Source organism: Pelobates fuscus, chromosome 4, assembly GCF_036172605.1.
Source record: "Pelobates fuscus isolate aPelFus1 chromosome 4, aPelFus1.pri, whole genome shotgun sequence".
NCBI lineage: Eukaryota > Metazoa > Chordata > Amphibia > Anura > Pelobatidae > Pelobates > Pelobates fuscus.
In genome coordinates this window covers 240,202,262-240,223,777 of record NC_086320.1, presented here as the reverse complement: position 1 = coordinate 240,223,777, position 21,516 = coordinate 240,202,262, and the positions used below count along the sequence as shown (strand labels likewise).

At 40.3% G+C, this 21,516-nt stretch overlaps 1 protein-coding gene across 1 annotated transcript in view; it reads right to left on the bottom strand.

Annotated features, from left to right (window-relative positions):
- TEX10 (testis expressed 10) overlaps positions 1-21,516 on the bottom strand; it is a 101,662-nt gene that overhangs the window by 37,457 nt on the left and 42,689 nt on the right. Inside the window, exons 6-10 of the mRNA XM_063452015.1 lie at positions 17,439-17,577; positions 15,759-15,934; positions 13,092-13,269; positions 9,321-9,409; positions 6,959-7,089 (exon numbers count right to left, since the gene is read on the bottom strand). Of these exons, the coding sequence (XP_063308085.1) occupies positions 6,959-7,089; positions 9,321-9,409; positions 13,092-13,269; positions 15,759-15,934; positions 17,439-17,577 (713 nt within the window). The remainder of the gene's footprint in view (positions 1-6,958; positions 7,090-9,320; positions 9,410-13,091; positions 13,270-15,758; positions 15,935-17,438; positions 17,578-21,516) is intronic.

Sequence of the window (21,516 nt, the reverse complement as noted above, 5' to 3'; positions counted from 1 at the left end):
GGGAAGGAGAATTCTTAGTTTAACCTTTTCAATGTTACCTGTCCTGTGTGAGAAGAATGGGTATCTACCCATTTGTTGTAGCTGGACATATGGAAAAAGATGTAAAAATACACGTCATTGCACCTCCACATTTTACACAAATTACCAGCTTAAAATGTCACCATCAGCAGATTATATATGTCTAACCTAAGGAAATAGAGCTGTGTGACATTAACCCCTTAAGGACACAGGACGGAAAATTTCTGTCCAATACTAAAATTAACATTATTTGGAAGCAGACTCTATTAAGTAGACTCTTTCAAGTAGGAGTTAGAAAACCAGGAGTTGCTTGGAGTGGTTTGTATACTGTGGAGAGTGGTTTGTATTTTATTTTTGTTTAATTGGTTCAGTCTGTAAAGTTTAAAAAAAACTGGTTTTTCCCCCTTTTTTGTGCTGCTGCTGCTTGATTGATTGGGGGGAGTGTTCATTAATTGCACCTGTGTGGGATTTGTATCCCTATAAAGGCACACCCCTAACTCACTGAGCTTGCTCACATTATTTGGAAGCAGACTCTATTAAGTAGACTCTTTCAAGTAGGAGTTAGAAAACCAGGAGATAAAACTAACAAGGGGTTTAAACTATCAAGGTAATTTAAATTTTTTTATTTTATTTATATATTTTATTTTTATTTATATTTTTTATCTGTATCTGGGGAAATGAGTGTTAGCAAGATTGTTAGTTTAACTCAATGCACATCTTGTTGCATGTATGGATGCCTGGATGTACCCGTCCATGGTCCATACCTCTGTGATGGTTGTGTGCGAGTGGCTACTCTGGAAGCTCAGATTGGAGATCTTGAGAAGCAAATCGCAACTTTGAGGGAGATCGACAATCTTGAGAGGAGTCTGCTGCTGACTGAGCAGAGTTTAGTGGGGACAGGTAGTGGAGAGGGAGGAGATATGACAGATGGGGAACAGGCATGTAGCTGGGTGACAGTGGGGCGAGGAAGCAGGGGGGGAGGGAAGAGGAAAGGGCTAGCTAGTCCTGATTTGGTGCAACCTAGCAGATTTGCCCGTTTGAGGGAAGATGTTGGGAGCATCAGCTCAGGAGTAGCTGTATTAGAGGAAGCTGTTACTTCTAACAGCCGAGGTGACAGCCCCTCTAGTACGGGTGGGGATCAAAATGTAAGGAAGGCAAGACAGGTTGTGGTGGTAGGGGACTCTATCATTAGGAGAGCAGATAGGGAAATCTGCCACTCTGATCGGCTCAACCGGACAGTTTGCTGTCTCCCGGGTGCTCGGGTCCGGCATGTTGCTGACAGAGTGGATGGATTATTGGGAGGGGCTGGGGATGGTCCATGATGGTCCATGTTGGTACCAATGACAAAGTAAGAGGAAGATGGAAGGTCCTAGAGAATGATTTCAGGGAATTAGGTAGCAAACTCAAGAAAAGGACCTCCAAGCTGGTATTCTCTGAGATATTACCTGTGCCACGTGCTACAGTGGAAAGGCAGCGGGAGATTAGAGAGGTTAATGCGTGGCTGAAGTCTTGGTGCAGGAAGGAGGGTTTTGGGTTTTTAGAGCACTGGGCCGACTTTGCGATTGGGTACAACCTATATAGTAGTGATGGATTGCACCTAAACGGAAGGGGGTCTGCAGTGCTGGGGGATAGGATGGCTAGAAGGTTGGAGGAGATTTTAAACTAGTAGTAGGGGGGGAGGGTCATAGCAATATACAAAATGGAGATAGGACAGAAAGGAGATGGGCTTTAGAACAGTATAAGGAGGGTGGAGACGGGGGGAGGGGCAAGCTCAGAACAGAGAAGCTATGTAATGTTGGTAATTCACAAAATAAACAAGAGACGCATGATATTAAATGTATGCTTACTAATGCAAGGAGCCTAAATAACAAAATGGGGGAACTAGAGGCATTAGCATACACTAAACAATATGATATAATAGGCATAACTGAAACATGGTGGGATGAGACACATGACTGGGCAGTTAACTTAAATGGGTACACATTATTTAGGAAGGATAGGAAAAACAAGAAGGGTGGTGGGGTATGTTTGTATGTCAACCATGATTTAAAGCCAAATCTTAAGCAAATTGAATGCGATGAGGAAAATGTGGAAGCTTTATGGGTAAATATCTGCTTGGGGGAAAAGAAGGGAAACCAACTATTGGTTGGGATATGTTATAAACCACCTAAGGTTAATATTGACGAGGAACAACAGCTGTTTGAGCAAATTGAGAACGCTGCAAATCTGGGTAACACAATTATTGGAGATTTTAATTACCCAGACATAAATTGGGACATAGGGACTAGTAGCTCAGCAAAGGGAATTAGGTTTTTAAACTTGTTAAATGACAACTTCATGTCACAACTTGTACAAGCACCAACTAGAATGGACGCTTGTCTGGACCTGGTTTTAACAAACAACGTTGATCTTTTGACCAACATTCAAGTAGGTGAGCACTTGGGAAATAGTGATCACAATATAGTGTCCTTTGAAATAAACTCAAAAAAACAAAAGCACATGGGGTATACTAAAACATATAATTTTAAAAAGGCCAATTTCAATAAGATAAGGGAAGCTTTACAATATATTGACTGGCATAAACTCTTTAGTGAAAAGAACACTGAGGATAAATGGATCATCTTCCAACAAATATTAGAAAGGTACATTTCTCAGTATGTACCATTGGGAAATAAGTATAAAAGAAACAAATTAAAACCAATGTGGCTTAGTAGAGAAGTAAAACAAGAGATTAAAAATAAGAAAATGGCATTTAAAGCATTTAAATCAGACAAATCAGATGCATCTTATAAAAGATATAAGAAAGCAAATAATGCGTGCAAAAAGGCAATTAAACTTGCTAAACTTCAAAATGAAAAAATGATAGCTAAAGAGAGCAAAACCAACCCCAAAGCATTTTTTAAGTACATAAATTCCAAAAATGAAAGTATAGGTACACTTAAAACTAAAACGGGGGTGTTAGTTAATGAAGACCAAGAAAAGGCAGGAATTCTAAATAACTATTTCTCCTCCGTATATATTAAAGAAGAACCCATGGCAATAGATGTGCAAATGATTGCTACTAAAAACTTGCAGAATAATTGTAAATGGTTAACTCAAGACAATGTGCTGCAGCAACTAAAGAAAATAATATAAACAAAGCTCCAGGGCCTGACGGTATCCATCCACGTGTACTTAAGGAACTAAGTGTAGAAATAAGTGAGCCTCTGTTTTTAATCTTTCAAGATTTTCTTTCAGGAAGTGTTCCGGAGGATTGGAGGAAGGCAGATGTGGTTCCTATATTCAAAAAGGGTTCAAAATCCTTGCCTGGAAATTATAGACCTGTGAGCTTAACTTCTGTGGCTGGTAAAATATTTGAAAGGTTATTAAGGGATAATATTCAAGAATTCCTTGAGAAGAACGTGGTTATCAGCAAAAATCAGCACAGTTTTATGAAGCACAGGTCATGTCAAACTAACTTGATTGCGTTCTACGAAGAAGTAAGTAGAAGTATAGATCAGGGTGTTGCAGTGGATGTGATCTATTTGGATTTTGCCAAGGCATTTGATACAGTTCCACACCAAAGATTAGTGTTCAAACTCAAGGAAATCGGTCTCGATGAAAATGCTTGTTCTTGGGTAGAACATTGGCTTAAAAACAGAATACAAAGAGTTGTCGTTAGTGGTAAATTTTCAAGCTGGACAGAGGTGGCAAGTGGTGTCCCTCAGGGGTCTGTTCTGGGACCCCTTCTATTTAACATTTTTATAAATGATCTTGAAGACAGCATTGAAAGTCATGTTTCAGTGTTTGCAGAGGACACAAAACTTCGTAAAATAATACAATGTGAGCAAGATATTACTTTGCTGCAGAAGGATTTAGATAGACTGGAGGACTGGGCACTCAAATGGCAGATGAAATTTAATGTTGAAAAATGCAAAGTTATGCACTTCGGTGTAAAGAATACACAAGCAACGTATACCCTTAATGGAAGTGAATTTAGGGATAACAACACACGAAAAGGACTTGGGAATTGTTATAGACAACAAACTATGCAACAATGTGCAATGTCAATCAGCAGTGACCAAGGCCAGTAAGGTATTGTCATGCATGAAAAAGGGCATTCATTCTCGGGACGAGAATATCATTTTGCCTCTCTATAAATCACTGGTAAGACCACATATTGAATATGCTGGGCAATTTTGGGCACCTGTTCTAAAGAAGGATATTATGGCACTAGAAAAAGTGCAGAGGCGGGCTACAAAATTAATAAAAGGAATGGAACATATCAGCTATGAAGAAAGGTTAACAAATTTAAACCTATTTAGTTTAGAAAAACGTCGCCTGAGAGGGGATATGATAACATTATACAAATATATTCGGGGCCAATACAAACCATTGTGTGGAAATCTATTCACAAACCGGACTTTACATAGGACACGAGGCCATGCGTTTAGACTGGAAGAAAGAAGATTTCGTCTAAAGCAAAGGAAAGGTTTTTTTACTGTAAGAACAATCAGGATGTGGAATTCTCTGCCTGAAGAAGTGGTTTTATCAGAGTCCATACAGATGTTCAAACAGCTACTAGATGCATACTTGCAAAGACAGAATATTCAAGGATATAATCTTTCAATGTAGGGTAATAACTGCTTGATTCAAGGATAAATCTGACTGCCATTCTGGGGTCAAGAAGGAATTTTTTGTCCTAGCTTGTTGCAAAATTGTGCTTCAAACTGGGTTTTTTTTTTTTTTGCCTTTTGGATCAACAGCAAAAAACAGGTGTGAGGAAGGCTGAACTTGATGGACGCAAGTCTCTTTTCAGCTATCTAACTATGTAACTATGTAATGTTCCTGCAGTGTGCTTCCCGGTCTGAGGCACACCACAGAAAGCAGTTTCACAGCCCATGTGATCACTCTGAGTGCTGATCTGTCTCTCGCTGTGAAGAAAAAAAAAAAAGTTAGTTTTAAAATCCTCCCTCCCCTCACTCCTCCCCAGTAAAATGTAACCCCTTCCCTGCAGTATTTCACGGTGATCTGATTTTTTTCTTTTAACCCATGGTTTTTTTTTTTCTTGTTTTTTGACCCCCCGGGATTACATTTATTTAGTTACTTAAATATTTGTAAATTATTTATTTAGCCAGAGTGGGTAGAAGTTAGTGGGGGAAAGAGATTTACTGTTAGGCTAGTTAGGGGTTACCTCTACACTTGGTACAATCTAGCAAAAAAAATGATCCCGCTAAGGTTTAAAATATGCCTTTTGAAACACCCTGCTAAAAAAAAAAAAAAAATCCAAAGTTGAGCATTGACCGAGCGTAAAAATTCAAACTTAAATGGCTGTGTCTCAAATGTGCCCCTTCAACATCATCATATACCTGGTAAAAGGTACATACGGGGGTATTGCTGTACTCAGATGACATAGCTGAGCAACATATGAAGTATTATACTGCCGTAGCACATATAAGGTTTGCAAAATATATATTACAAACTCAGTGTGTGTCAAAAAGGCAGAAAAAAAAAAAAAAGGCTTATTACCACTACACTTGATACAAGCTAGCGGAAAAACGATTTTGTGCTAAGGTTCAAAATATGCCTTTTGAAATACCATTGGGCTTCTTCTTTAAGAAATGGTATGCCTTTGTGGGGGAGTTGGAATAATCAACCTACAAAAAAACCTAAAAAGTGGGATATGGGGGGCGGAGCCTGACCTCTGAGCCGGCAAGACATGGAAAGCCAGAGCTCCTGAAACAAAGCTGGATTTTGAGGTATTTTACCTGAGACTGTCACATAAGCCTGCTGCCATAAGAGAGAAGCAGCTGAGTTAAATAGCCCATCTGCAACAGTCATTAGCAAGGAAAATGTTTTCCATTACTTTCCATGTCTCCTATATGCCTTTCTCTGTCTATGGCTCCTCAATAGCCACTTCTTCGCTCTATAAACTGACACCAACCCACTGCTCAGGGCAATGGTGACAAGCTACATATTCTGATTACTTGTCTGAGAAAATTAACCTGCTATTATGCTATTAGTTACCTGTTATTTGCTATCACAAAAAAAAAAAAAAAAAAAAAAAAGTGCAGATTTTCTAACTACTCCTATTGTTAAGCATAAATAGAAACTCATGGATTGCTATTGGGGCACCCTGAGAATGTATGTCAAAACAGCTATGCACAAAAAAAAATATTAAATATAAAAAAAAAAAAATAAGTGGGCTATGGACACCATAAAAATCCAAAGTTTTAAAAAAAAACCAAGAAAAAAAAAACCCCAGACGATTGTGTCTCAAATGTGCCCCTTCAACGTCCACATATACCTGGCAAAGGTACATATGGGGGTTATTGCTGTGCTCAGGCGACATAGCTGAGCAAGATAGGAAGTATTATATAGCTGTAGCACACATAAGGATTACAAAATATACAGTACTGTGTGTGTGTGTGTGTTCTAAAATAGTTTCACATTGAAATTTTATTTTAGTCCTTGTAGTTTGTGACCTGTAACTTTCAAAATAAACTGAAATACTACACATATTATAAACTCTGTAAATCAAGACACAAATGAATTGGTTTTGATTTACTTTTCCTAAGCTGTACATATTATGTACACATTATTATTGCCAAAACTTGGAAAAAATATATATTTTTTATCTCTCTTTTATTATTTTGCATTTTTTTTGTAATAAATGAGAATTTATATATGTATGTCACATAAAATTAAAGCCCTTTCTGTCATCTAAAAAAATGGTATATAATATGTGTTGGTACAATAAATGAGAGATATGCAAAATGTAGTTAAACACACAGCAAAAAATGCAAAAATTGCTTGTGTCCTTAAGGGTAAGCTTCTGAAGATGTGTCCTTAAGGGGTTAAGGTTTGTTTTTTATTGCTTAATAAAAAAAAATTAAATAAAAAAATCTTACTTTAACTATGCTACTACAGTCAATGATAAATTAATACTGAAAATGTTTACCTTTGTAACTGTCCAGTGATGAACAAAATGCGATTGATCAGTCAAATACAGACCAATTCGTGAAACTCGTGTCTTGCTGACACGATGAGATTTATTGTTCTGCATCCAAATCAATTTCTCTGCATTGAACCCTTATGTTAAAGGAATAAAATAAAATTAATAAAAAGAGAAAGTGAAAATATAGGCATTTACACACTGCATCAATTGAATATATAATCAATGATATTGAGAATAACTGTGGGAATCAACATTCTAAATTTCATGCTGTGCAAAAACATGAAATGTGAGGAAAAATTTTTTTTTAACCTCAATGCCATACTGGATCTACATTGATCAGCTACAACTTGAAAACCACCTGCATCATATCGTTTAGGTCCCCCCTGTGCTGCCAAAACAGCAGTGATGTGTTGAAGCATGGACTCTACAAGATAAGAGTAATCATGGGCACTATAACAGTTCTTTGGATATGCAGTACCATAGGCAAACTGAGATGTACTGTCTTACTATTGTGTGTTGTGGCCAGCATTAGGTTTTTCAGCAATGTAAGCTACAATAGCTATTCGGTTATTGGACTAGACAGGCTAGTCTTTGCTCCCCATGTGCATCAATGAGCCTTAGGCACTCATGACTCTGATGCCGGTTCATCGATCTTCCATACACCACTTATGGTAGGCACTTATCACTGTAGAGTTGCCATTTTGGAGGTGCTCTTACCCAGTCGTTTATTCATCACTATTTGGCCCTTGTCAAAGTCACTCAGATCTTTTTGCCTGCCCATTTTCCTGCTTCCAACACATGAAATTTAAGAAATGACTGTTCACTTGCTGCCTAACCTAATACATTCCACCCGTTAACAGGTGCCATAGTAATGATTTGGTCATTTTTTTTCACTTCTCCTGTCAGTGGTTTTAATGTTGTGGCTGATTAGCGTATTTAGGCAATCTCTTTAAATATTGTCTGTATCATCTACTTATTTAATCTGTATCATTTACAGTTCCAAGTTCTTTACCTTAAGGACAACCAAATAGATGTGTGAATTCTAACCTTTTGTTCTTGTATGTTTTACATTAGCTGTGAATTTGCTGCAACTTGCAAAAATCAGTTTATAAATACTAATTGAGGTCCAAGTAACTCTCTGCAGAGCCCAAAAGACAGGATTGTTTCGATGCACAGATTTGGGGAAGGTTACAATATTATTTTATTTTTTTACACTGCATAGAAGGTTCCCAAGAGCACAGCATTCCTTAAAGGACCACTATAGTGCCAGGAAAACAAACTTATTTTCCTGGCACTATAGGTCCCCCCACCCTCATGGCCCCCTTCCCGCCTAGCTGAAGTGGGGCTCAGCCCAGCGCCGGGCTCCCTCGGTGCTGGGGACTCTCCTCCTCCTTCCGACGTCATCGGCTGAATGTGCATGCGTTGCAAGAGCCGCGCGCATTCAGTCAGTCCATAGGAAAGCATTACACAATGCTTTTCTATGGACGCTGGCGTCTTTTCACTGTGAAAAATCAGTGAGAAGCGCGGAAGCGCCTCTAGCGGCTGTCAATGAGACAGCCACTAGAGGCTGGATTAACCAATATGTAAACATAGCAGTTTCTCTGCTATGTTTACAGCAGGCAGGGTTAACCCTAGATGGACCTGGCACCCAGACCACTTCATTAAGCTGAAGTGGTCTGGGTGCCTATAGTGGTCCTTTAAATGTAAAAAAAAAAAAAAATTGGAAAAACCTAGAGCTCATCACCCAACTAAACTAAACAATCAGGGGAGAATGGTCTTGGTTATAGAGGTGATCAAGACCCCGATGAACATTGTGAGCATTACAATTGTATTTTCCTTTTCCCCTACTATACCCCTCAAAACAAATCATATTCTCTTTAGGTTTACTTCCCAATTATGCCCCTTATGATTTCACGATCAGAGTGATCACATCTCGGATTTGATTTAACATAGGTCTATTATCTTCCCCACTCCACATTCTTGTTTGCCAGTGGTCACCAATACCAATAAACATCAGGGCAGGAGGGATTAACATTGCCATTCCTCCTGGTCTCTGACACACTCATGATGAGCCCAGTACAACAACATGCACATTGAAAGAGTGTCAAGTCGTGATCCATCCATGTAGGGGAATACTACTGCTGAGGCTCCACGGTGAAGGTTGGAGCTCCAATTATTGAACAAAACATGCTCAATATTCAGTTGTGAAAAGATACTTACTACTAATCAAATCAATTCTTATTACATTATGAAGGAAAAATAAAATAATGACAAAAACAAATCAAAGATTAAAGCATATATTTGAAAGAAGGCAATAATATTCCACAGCCTTTAAAACAAAAACAGTTTAAAATCTGTATTCTACCTATTAGGGTTGAGAACAAAAAACTGAAATAATCTGTTTCATTCATTGCACTCTCCTGTGACTGGTGTGTCCAGCATGCAAATGGGGACCTGTAATATAAAGATAATAAAGAATAATTAAAATAATAACATGTTCTTAAAAAACACGTTTCAATATAGATCATATAACGGATATGTCAATAGTAAACATTTTTAGTATGCTGTTAATTTGCAGCTGTTAAGCTTAAATGTATTTTCTCCTTAAGTATGATTTGCAAGTAAAATGCTAGACCAAAGCAGAAAACAGTTTCACCTCTAAAGAAAACAATTGCTATTTAGTACTTGAAAATGTGATCATTCCATCATAAAAATGTCTGTTCAGATTCTTCAGCAATGCTCTTCAGATTTTATTTACATTAACTTAAGCACTTGCACAACTGTCCACCTCTATCCTGTTTGCTTAAAGGGACCCTATAAGCACCAAAACAACTTTAGTATAATGGAGTAGTTTTGGTGTGTAGCTCTAACTGCAGTCTAACCACTCAATTCTCTGCCATATACCGTATATACCCCTAATTTTACCCAAAAAAAACTGGGAAAACTTATTGACTCGAGTATAAGACTAGGGTGGGAAATGCAGCAGCTACTGGTAAATTTCTAAATAAAATTAAATCCTAGAAAAAAATATATTAATTGAATATTTACAGTGTGTGTATAATGAATGCAGTGTGTACGAGTGCAGCGTGTGTGTGTGTGTGTGTGTGTACGAGTGCAGCGTGTGTGTGTACGAGTGCAGCGTGTGTGTGTGTGTGTGTGTGTGTGTACGAGTGCAGCGCGTGTGTGTGTGTGTGTGTGTGTGTGTACGAGTGCAGCGTGTGTGTGTGTGTGTGTGTGTGTGTGTGTGTACGAGTGCAGCGTGTGTGTGTGTGTGTACGAGTGCAGCGTGTGTACGTGTGTACGAGTGCAGCGTGTGTGTGTGTGTGTGTGTGTGTGTGTGTGTGTACGTGTGTACGAGTGCAGCGTGTGTGTGTGTACGAGTGCAGCGTGTGTGTGTGTGCGTGTGTGTGTGTACGAGTGCAGCGTGTGTGTGTGTGTGTGTGCGTGTGTGTACGAGTGCAGCGTGTGTGTGTGTGTGTGTGTGTGTGTGCACGAGTGCAGCGTGTGTGTGTGTGTGTACGAGTGCAGCGTGTGTGTGTGTGTGTGTGTGTGTGTACGAGTGCAGCGTGTGTGTGTGTGTGTACGAGTGCAGCGTGTGTGTGTGTACGAGTGCAGCGTGTGTGTGTGTGTGTGTGTACGAGTGCAGCGTGCGCGTGTGTGTACGAGTGCAGCGTGCGCGTGTGTGTACGAGTGCAGCGCGCGCGTGTGTGTACGAGTGCAGCGCGCGCGCGTGTGTACGAGTGCAGCGCGCGCGCGCGTGTACGAGTGCAGCGCGCGCGCGCGTACGAGTGCAGCGCGCGCGCGCGTGTACGAGTGCAGCGCGCGCGCGCGTGTACGAGTGCAGCGCGCGCGCGTGTACGAGTGCAGCGCGCGCGCGCGTGTACGAGTGCAGCGCGCGCGCGCGTGTACGAGTGCAGCGCGCGCGTGTACGAGTGCAGCGCGCGCGCGCGTGTACGAGTGCAGCGCGCGCGCGTGTACGAGTGCAGCGCGCGCGTGTACGAGTGCAGCGCGCGCGCGCGTACGAGTGCAGCGCGCGCGCGCGTACGAGTGCAGCGCGCGCGCGCGTACGAGTGCAGCGCGCGCGCGCGTACGAGTGCAGCGCGCGCGCGTGTACGAGTGCAGCGCGCGCGCGTACGAGTGCAGCGCGCGCGCGTGTACGAGTGCAGCGCGCGCGCACGAGTGCAGCGCGCGTGTGTGTACGAGTGCAGCGCGCGTGTACGAGTGCAGCGCGCGTGTACGAGTGCAGCGCGCGTGTACGAGTGCAGCGCGCGTGTACGAGTGCAGCGCGCGTGTACGAGTGCAGCGCGCGTGTACGAGTGCAGCGCGCGTGTACGAGTGCAGCGCGCGTGTACGAGTGCAGCGCGCGTGTACGAGTGCAGCGCGCGTGTACGAGTGCAGCGCGCGTGTACGAGTGCAGCGCGCGTGTACGAGTGCAGCGCGCGTGTACGAGTGCAGCGCGCGTGTGTGTGTGTTGCAGAGCCTTGGTGGGGGTGGGCAATTTTTTTTTATTATTTTAATTTTTTTTATTATCATTTATTATTTTTAATTTAATTTCATTATTATTTTTTATTATTATTTAATTTAATTATTATTGTTAATATATATTTTGTTCGTCCCCCCTCCCTGCTTGATATATGGCAGGGAGGGGGGCTCTCCTTCCCTGGTGGTCCAGCATTGGCAGTTCAGTGGGGGGGAGAGAGGGGCTGTCAGAGTTTACTTACCTGTCCTGCAGCTCCTGTCAGCTCCCTCCTCCTCCGCGCCGTCAGTTCAGCTCTTCTGTCAGCTCGCGAGACTTACACTGGGAGCTGACCGAGGTGCTGAACTGACGGCGCGGAGGAGGAGGGAGCTGCAGGACAGGTAAGTAAGCTCTCTGCCAGCCCCCACAGCCCCCAGTCTGTATTATGGCAATGTAAGTTGCCATAATACAGACTATTGACTCGAGTATAAGCCGAGTTGGGGTTTTTCAGCAAAAAAAATGTGCTGAAAAACTCGGCTTATACTCGAGTAGATACGGTAGGTGTTAAACCACTTTGTTTATACAGCCCTCCCTGCCTTTTTGCAGTCTGTTTAATTTAGAATGTTTTATCTCCTGCTCGCTTAATATCTTGCTAGAGCCTCCGGTGTGATATTACATTTCAATTAATAGAGCAGTAGATTCAAACTTCTAAAGTAAACACTCTTAGAGTATCCATTTAAAGGCCATCATTTAATACACTACCCATTCTCTGTGTCTTGCACTGAATGTTCTAAGTTTGAGAATCTCAGCAAAAATAACTGGAGCAGATTTTTGGCTCAAGTACCAAATATTAACATATGCAATTTAACATTCTTCTTAGGTGATCCAGTTAGTTTTCAAGATTTCTTATGTGCTTCTTGCTGGGTTAGCTACACACACAGGCTAAAAATCATGTAGAACAGGACACCAATCACATGGCAATCCAGAACAGCCAAGTTGTGCTTCAAAGAAAACATTTTTGGCTATAGTTATCACTTGGAAACTCAATTGCTGCATGTTAGAAGAGAGGTACAAAATTAGTAGGCTTATGAAGCTGTGACAACATATACCAGGTTCATTAACAACAAAGAAGATATGAAATACAAGAATAAAATGCAGAATGTTGTATGTTTTGTTTATGTATTTTTTTTTTTGGCTTGCTTGATATTTTTTATATAAAATAAAGCAAGCAAAAAACAAACAAAAAACAAACAAAAACCACAACATACCAACGCAATTTTTCTTTTTTTACGTCACACGCTATAAATTGGTTTAGCAGTAAAACTTCCGTATAAGGCTTGATAAGTTTCATCAGAATTATGGTAAATTATGCTGTGGTGGCAAAATGTTTTGTGTCATGCATAATAGCTCCAGCAGAAATGAAAGGAGGCATATGTATATAATTTTATAGGTAAAATCCCTCTAACACAGACTCCAAACAAACATTTGTAATACTACATTCTACACTTTTTACAGTAACATTTACTCTTGACTGCCAGTTTTGATTAGAAGACAGTGATAAATGTGCAGGGTGTATTTGTAAAAACACTTTATTTAGTTAAATACTGGTTAACTGTATTTATTCACAGAACAAACCAGGCCCAAAGAAACAATGCAATATAAATAACAATTTTAACTCACCTGATATGTAATATTCCAATAAGCATTGACACAAGATTAGATGGAATATTTTCAGTAATGCAGCATCGGTTTAAACAAACAAGTAAATCTGATGATATACATGGCAAAAAATATAAAAGCTGTACCAAAAATTGCTGTGATTCAGCTGGCAGAAGCACAAAAGCGCCACCTTGCGGATCTGGTTACAAGAAAAATAAATAAATAAATAAATATATATATATAAAAAAAAGTAAACATGAAATTTATTAAAACGCCATTTACAATATCGTGAAACATTTATTTTTTTCCTATACCAAGTCTAAGTAGTAGTATTAACTGATGGGTAGTCGTCCTACTGTTTATAGGGCAGTTATCACTAACAAGCAAAAAGGAAGACATAGTAAACTGAACACCAAAAGTTTAATTATACTGTGAGAAAATGTGGCAGTACAAACTGATGGGATATAACAAACATTATATTATTTGTATTTCTTAACGTTTGCATAGAGGATTGAGTAAGGGCTGCTCATATCCTAATTAAGTCTACATATAATACCAGATTTTCATTTCTTAAAACCATCTGCTCCCTTTTCCAACATATTATTGGTACCACAGTCAAATTCACGCCCATACTTTCCAACTTTTCTGCTGTCCTGTACTCAACTGTTTATCTCACCACTTATCTTGCTCTTCCTCTTGTTTTTTTACCTCAATTTCTTTTGACTGTAGCTTGACAGTGTCCTTAAAAACCTATGTTTTTATGACCTTAAAAAATGTTTCATATTAACATTTGGAATTGCTTGTTTTAGTGGTTTTCAGTTATAATCTTAATTTATAAATGTACAGAGCTGCAGAAGACATTTATCAGCCACAACATAAAAACCACTGACAAGTGAAGTGAACAACATTGATTATATTGTTATAATGGCACCTGTCAAGGGGTGGGATATATTAGACAGCACGTAAGCAGTCAGTTCTTGAATTTCATCTGTGGGAAGAAAGAATAGTGAGCAAGCGAAGATCTCGGCGACATTGACAGGGACCCAGTAGCGATGGCTAGATAACTGGGTTAGAGCATCTCCAAAACAGCAAGTCTTGTGGGGTGTTCCCGGTATGCAGAAGTTACAACTGCAAGGAAGGACATCTGGTGAGCCAGAGTCAGAAGTGCCCAAGACTCACTGATGCACATGGGGAGCAAAGGCTAGCCAGTGTGGTCCGATCACACAGAAGAGTTACTGTAGCTCAAATTGCTGAAAAACTTAATGCTGACCATCAAAGAAAGATGTCAGAACACGTAGTGCATTATAGTTTGCGGTGTATGGGGCTATGAAGCCACAGACTTGTCAAAGTCCACTAACGAAAATGCCTTCAATGGGGACATGAGTGTCAGAACTGACCATGGAAAAAGGTTGCCGGTCTGATCAGGTGCATGTGTGTTGTGGGTACCTGGAGAAGAGATGGCAGCAGTATGCACAATAGGAGGAAGGCAGGCTAGTGGAGTCAGTGTTATGCTTTGGGCAATGTCCTGCTGGGAAAACTTTGGTCCTGGCCTCTCATGGAAATGGTGTTCCCGGTCACACTGCAAAAATGGGTCAGAAATGGTTTGAGGAACATGACAAAGAGTTCAAGTTGTTACCTTGGCCTCCAAATTCCCCAGATCTCAATTCGATTAAGCATCTGTGAAATGTGCTGGAACAACTAATCCAATCCATGTAGGCCCCAACTTTGCACTCTCACAAACACACCCACAAAATGTCCCTAAAATGCCATGTTACCATGACTAAGCAAAAATGACAATTTTTGCGGTGTTCAGCAATTTGAAGTACCGAATGAGGGAAAAGTATAAAAGCAAGGTTTAGGTGTATTCCTGAACTGTGACAGAGAATAGTCCCTGGGAAGGCAAAATAACGGTTATGTCACAGTCCTTTTAAATAAAAAGTTTTGCAGCTTTATGACACATAAACCTGCATCCTTAGCAATGTTCTATTTTCACAGAAAGAAGATATTTATCAAAAGCTTTCTTAAAATTATAAAATTGTTCTGAAAAGTATAACTTATGCAGAGATTTCCTTTTCACAAAAAACAAAAGCCAAATGTGGAGATGTGAAACAGAAGAGCAAAATGGTTTTGAAGTTCGTGCCAACTCTGTTGTCTGGGTCCCCATCAGGCTCGAGTAGGCAACCTTCAGCTTTTCAGATGTTGTGGACTACATTTCCATCATCTGGCAAGTCAAAGGTTGCCAATCCAACCATAGGGCAACAAGTGCCAACAAAATTTGTTAGCTGTAAACGAATTTCACTTGTAAAATTGTGTATGCCCAGTTCTGGGGTATGATAATATACCTTCAAAATATGTATAGACAATGAAGGGGTAAATGTAGGACCTAAATATACACAGTCATATTCACAATACACTAAAATTATAATTTTTTTTTTTTTAATAATTACTTGAACTGCTAGGATACATGAGCATAATTTTTGTGAAATATATCTTCATTTAGTAATAGGTTTGTGACAGGGACTACCCTGGGCTGGAAACACTTGTTACAGATTTACTACATGTGTGGGTGTCATACTATACTATACCCCTGAGAATAGAGATATATGGGATTATCTCAGTCCAAAGTCTGTATTTTCTCATGTTACTAAAATAGAGTTCAAATTAATAAAACATAAAAGTAGTATTTACCATAAATTTCACAAGCAGTGCTCTGAAGGCTTTGCAGTAATTCTTTGTTTGAACGAGATGCAGCAGTATATATTGTTTCAATCATTAATGCGGAAAGATTAGGGTTTTTGGAGCCCAGCTGAGCAAGTTGCAGGGGAAGGTTAGCAAGCCAACGAGATAAAACTTTGCTTCTGCTTCTATTTAAAAAAAAAAAAAAAAAAAAAATATATATATATATATATATATATATATATATACACATGTTTTAGTGTTTTCAAGCAACAAAATGAAGAGAAAAAAAATAAACATTAAAAACAAAACAACAACAGGTTACGGGCACATTCGCCTATCTCACTTAGATGTGCTAGCATACAGTCCTGCACAAAAGAGTTGCCCTGGGGAGCAATCTACATCAATAGCTTTCAATTGTGGCCAGCTTACGTTGAGTGGGACAACCATGATTCTACAATTTTTCAGTCACAGGCATGCTAAAGTTTATACAGGACAATTTTGATAAGGGACTGTACTTTAATATCCTGAGGATCCAAACTTTTATCCTTGTTTGAAGTTAAGAGTTCTACAATTAAGAATCTCTTATGAAAGTTTGAGGAACACAGAGGAGAGTATTTCCAGAAAGAACTACTGCGGGTGCTACAGCATTCTCTTATCTACACTTTGGAATATGTAGTGAAAACTTTCTGACCCATAAAATACAGATATGATGGATGCTCCAAGAATGAACTTGGACGCTCATGATTTGAGCAACTATCTTTCCTTTAAGTCAAACTCGTACCTGGAGTAACAACTCTTTGTACATTCTTTCAGGGGCTTACAAAGGGAAGGAAACATCAGTACTATTAAAGGGACACTATAGTCACTAGAACAACTACAGCTTAATGTAGTTGTTCTGGTGAGTATAATATCTCCCTTCAGGCATTTTCATGTAAACACTGTCTTTTCAGAGAAACTCCAAGTGGCCATCTCTTAGATGTCCACTGGAGGGGCTTCCTAGCTCAGGGCTGCACAGTAAGCAGCCCTGCCATTCAGCATCCCCACGCTCTGCATGGAGAAGCTGAATTTTCCTCATAGAGATGCATTTCTATGAGGAGATGCTGATTGGCCAAAACGGTGTTTGGCCCTGCCCCACCCCCGTGCTGGTTTTAGCCAACTAAGGGTTTCCCCATAGTTTGGCTAAAAATCGGCAAGTTTGATGATGTAACCAAGGGAGCGGGACCAGAGCCGGCAGACCAGTGTAGAGCTGGAAATAAGGGGAGTTTTAACCCATTCTGAGGGGGCTAAGGGGAAGGGGGGGGGGGAAGCCACCTAAATGGTGAGTTTTCACTATAGGGTCAGGAATACATGTTTGTGTTCCTGACCCTATAGTGATCCTTTAAGCACTAGTTATGCTTAAATTATTACAGGCAAGAACATACAGGTTTTTTTTAAATATATGACAAAGAACATAACAAATGTTTTGACAATGTATGTGTAACCATTTAATCAACTACCCCTGCCAAAACATCTGGAACACAGAACAAAATGTATTTTTTGCAGTCAGATATTCCCAATGCATAAGGCTATCATAAAATCATAAAACACAACTGTCAAAGTACTAAATTTGCAAGATACAGTATTTTATGGGCAGTAGGCTCAGATAATTGGAAAACTAGCAAATTAGTACACAGATGTACACATATTTACCTCCCCAGATTGAGACACATATCCTCTTCCTTTAAGTAAACCTTATTAAAAAAATTCAGTAGCATTGAACGCACAGGAAACAGTAAATCCTTCTGCTGATACATCATGTACACTGCATGAATCAATTTTTCTGTGGCCGCTAAATAAAACATAACATCAATAGGTTAATTAGTTGCACGATCGCTACAACATGCATTTAGATATTAATCTACATAAATCACTGTACTATACATTTTAGGCCTGATTTTAAGCACTGGGGAGCTGTGCTCATCATAACTTTATTAAGCACAGCGTTCCACGTGACAGAGCTCAGTATTGCAGGTAAGGCCCCAGGTTGTGATTCCACCAGGAAGCAGAGAGTTGTTGCAAGCTTCCCTCCACCCTTATGGGCTGCAAGCAGTCATGTGTACAATACAACTTAATTCAGAAACATACATTAATTTTGCATAATTTTCCATTTTTAAATAGGTTGTATTTAACAAAACCTGTTTCAAGGAACACCAAAATACATACTCTGGCTCAAATTTTGTTTTGTTTACTTTGAGGTTAAGAAAGCTGATAATGCCCAAACTTCTACAATTTCGTTAAATTATTTTACAATTAAACTTGTCGGAAAAAAATAAGTCATATTTTAGGGTGGTATAAACAGCTTAAGTTATTATTATTGGCATTTATACATTTTGAGCCCTGCAGTACACAACTGCTTCAAAACAGATTTATAGCAAAGAAAGTCAAGGATGAAATATCGCAAATGAAATTAGAAAGACGGTAAGAGCATCAAACGGGTACCGGATACACAAAACGTAATACCAACCAAAATGTATGGGAAATCATAGAGTCATCAAAATATTACTAATTTCAATGTAGGATAGAACAGTAACAAAAAAAATAGAGAGAATACAAGCAGAAAATAAGTAAATAGACAACCCAGCTTCAAATGATTGATAAAGAGAGGAAATATTACTTAAGTAACACTCAGCAGGAAAACTAGCTACCATACAATGTTCATAGAAAAACAAAAAAAAAGTTACCCAAAAACACAAATATGCAAAGATAAAATCCTTGGAACAGACAGATATGCTTTATAAACAAATATACGCAATGTTAAAAGGATACTATAGGCACCCAGACAACTTCAACTCATTGAAGATGTCTGAGTGCACTGCCATGTTCCCCATAGTCCTGCAATGTAAAAATTTACAGCTTTCGAGAAACCAGACTAAGCCAGCCTCTAGTGATTGTCTACTAGACAGCTTACCGGACACTGGCTGTCTTCACGCTCTGCGTAAGGACATCCAGCGTCCGTGAAAACCCTATAGGATTGAGGCAAAGTTTCTTATTGGGGGGGCCTAATGTGCTTCCCCCGCCCCCCCAATCGGATGTCAAGACGGACATTGGCCCTGGAATCGGGTGAGCAAATAAAGGGTTTTTAACCCTTTATGTGCAACAGGGAGAGAGGGGCCCAGAGAGCACTAGTGTTAGGAATGCAACTTTGTATTCTTTTTTTGTAATAGAAGTTTATCGAGTTTTCATATTCAATAGTGGGGTACAAAAGTTTGGGGTATGGCATACATATTACGCATCTAACATTGAAATTCAGTACATGTGTGGTGGAGTGGATATGGGTCATCAGAATTGAAACCTCTGCAGAATTACGAAGGGTGTATATATACAGGGAGTAAAGAAGAAAAAAAAAGAAAAGAAAAAAGGGGGGGGGGGGGTGTATCTCTTGCGTCCTAAATTTGCGATCATTGTTTGGTGTAATGAAATTAACTGGGGCATGTAATGTGCCATCTCTACAAAAACGACAGGGTCAGTGGTGAGCGATAGGTACGCTTAAAGTAAATGAGTTAGTAGGGCTAACCCATATTGAATCGTTTTGTTGAGGTATATCAATAATTAACCGAACCTCCCCAAATTAAAGGACGAATGTATAGATGGTGGTTCTTTGCGATTGCTTTTTGGATTTGGAGTGTGGATGTTAGAGCACGCCAAGAAGTCATGTTGAGGTGCTCGTGGTTATTTGTGTTTTGCTTCTGTAGTCTAGCCAAGGTTGTCAAGAGGTTCTAATTTGAGTAGATTGATTTGGGGTGATGGCAGACATCAAGTCATATATATAATATTGATGAATTTTGAACGAGTTATGTGAGCATTGGACATGTTAGTTTCCAAAAGGAAGCTCTAAGTTTACCACTAGCAACAAACAAACTGGCAGGTCATATTGCATTAGCACGTAGTGTTGGGAGTGTAAAAAATAAAAGGGGGGGGTGGGGAGGGAGTAAGTGGTATAACGGGGATATCCCTGAAGTGCACGTTGTGAAAAAGAAAATGAACCCTGGACCACAAATGTTTGAGAGTGGGGTAACACCACCATATGTGGGTCATGTTGCTTTCCCCTTCTCCACATCACCAGCATATAGCTGGCACGGTAGGGAAAAGTTTGTGTAGGCGGCTGCGTGTGAAGTACCACCTGTATATTCATTTCTTTTTTTTTTTTGTCAATCTGATTTTTATTAAGGCATAGTATGGGGTACAAAAGAGAAGACGGAGGAAACGTTAAAGCGAGTTACATTATAGGGTTGGTACAACAATACACAAAGTTAACGTACATATCCAGATTATCAATGCCTAATTTTTTTATTTTTTGTAGCGTAGTTAAGCTCCAATTTGGAAATACAAGCTAGGGATCGTAGGATCCTGATTAGTATCTCGCTAGGTCATGCTAGCCAGGTGGCAGGTTACACATATATAACAAAAAGAAAAACAAAACATTAGTTACTTGTGCTAAGTACATGCTATCTTCAGTATGCGCGCAGGTCTGGCTAGTTTAGCGTTAGTGGTACTGGTCAGGCATGTTAAGCTATGCACAAGTTACGACATTTTTAAACCATGTGAGCACAGGTGTTTTGTCAAATTTCGTCGTGGTAATACATAGAGATTTCAGGCTGTAGAACAGTAATAAGGTAGTTTAAACTTTTACATTTTTAAGGTCTGTATGTTATTTGTGCATGTTATAGATATAGCACATCGTGCCACCACAGCTAGAGTATGCATAATGAAACACATGTGTATTTCATATAGGCAGTGGAAAAACTTTGCACGTTTTTTAAAGTTTTAAAAATGCGTAACAATGAATTATGTCTATGCTGAGTTTTGAAAAAATTACAAAACCGGATTAACTTCAGGCTGGTTATAAAAGTGATAGATAACAGTGCATGTTATTCGTTTGTTCAAGCTTACGAATCTATGTAGTGATTTGCTGTGTCTGGCTAAACATGCTGTGCAGCTTGATTCTGGTAGTTACAACCTGTCTATGCTATACATTTCAACGACAGTGTTAATAGATTTAGACATAGAATAAACATGAAATAAAATAAAGTTTAGCATTGATATACCAGTATATGAATAAAAATAAAAATAAAAATAAAAATAAAAGGCTGGAGGGACATAGTCCACAGGGGCTGCTTAGATGTAGAATCATGTCGGCAGTCCAGGCCGCCGTGCGGCAACGAGAGTTAGCGGGTGTCAGCCTACACCAGTGGTCGGTTCTGGTAGATCGCATATCGATAAGTCCCTCGGGTCCAGTATGATCAGGTGAGTCGTCGTAGTGCTGAGGCTGCCCTGTATTCTCAGGCCATGTGGATGGTTGGCTGTGCAAGTGTCTTGGTCGGTGTGCCCCCTTCCGGCTTGCCTCCTGAGCGTTGTGCTGCGGGCCTGGTTCTCAGTGAGTGTCGGGCACCGCTTAGACCCCAGTCTGGTGCCTGGGGCTTGTCTCCGCTGGGTAGAGCCCTGCCATTTTAGGTGTGGGGGTCCGCCCTTGCCCCGGAACCTCGTGGGGGCTGGTGCTCGTGAGCCATGAGCCTGGAGTCCTGTGTGGTCCAGGGTCGCCCCTTTTGGGGTGGTACGGAGGTATGTAGTCGGTCGCTTGCGTAGTCGCTTCATTGCTCTCCGCCAGTATGGCTGGCACCTCTGGGATATACCCAGTGTTGCTCCCGGTCCGGGAGGGGCCTTGACGCGGGGTTTTAGAGTATCCCCCTTCCCCCTACTGCTAACGGCTCTGACCTGCGCGGGTGGGGTC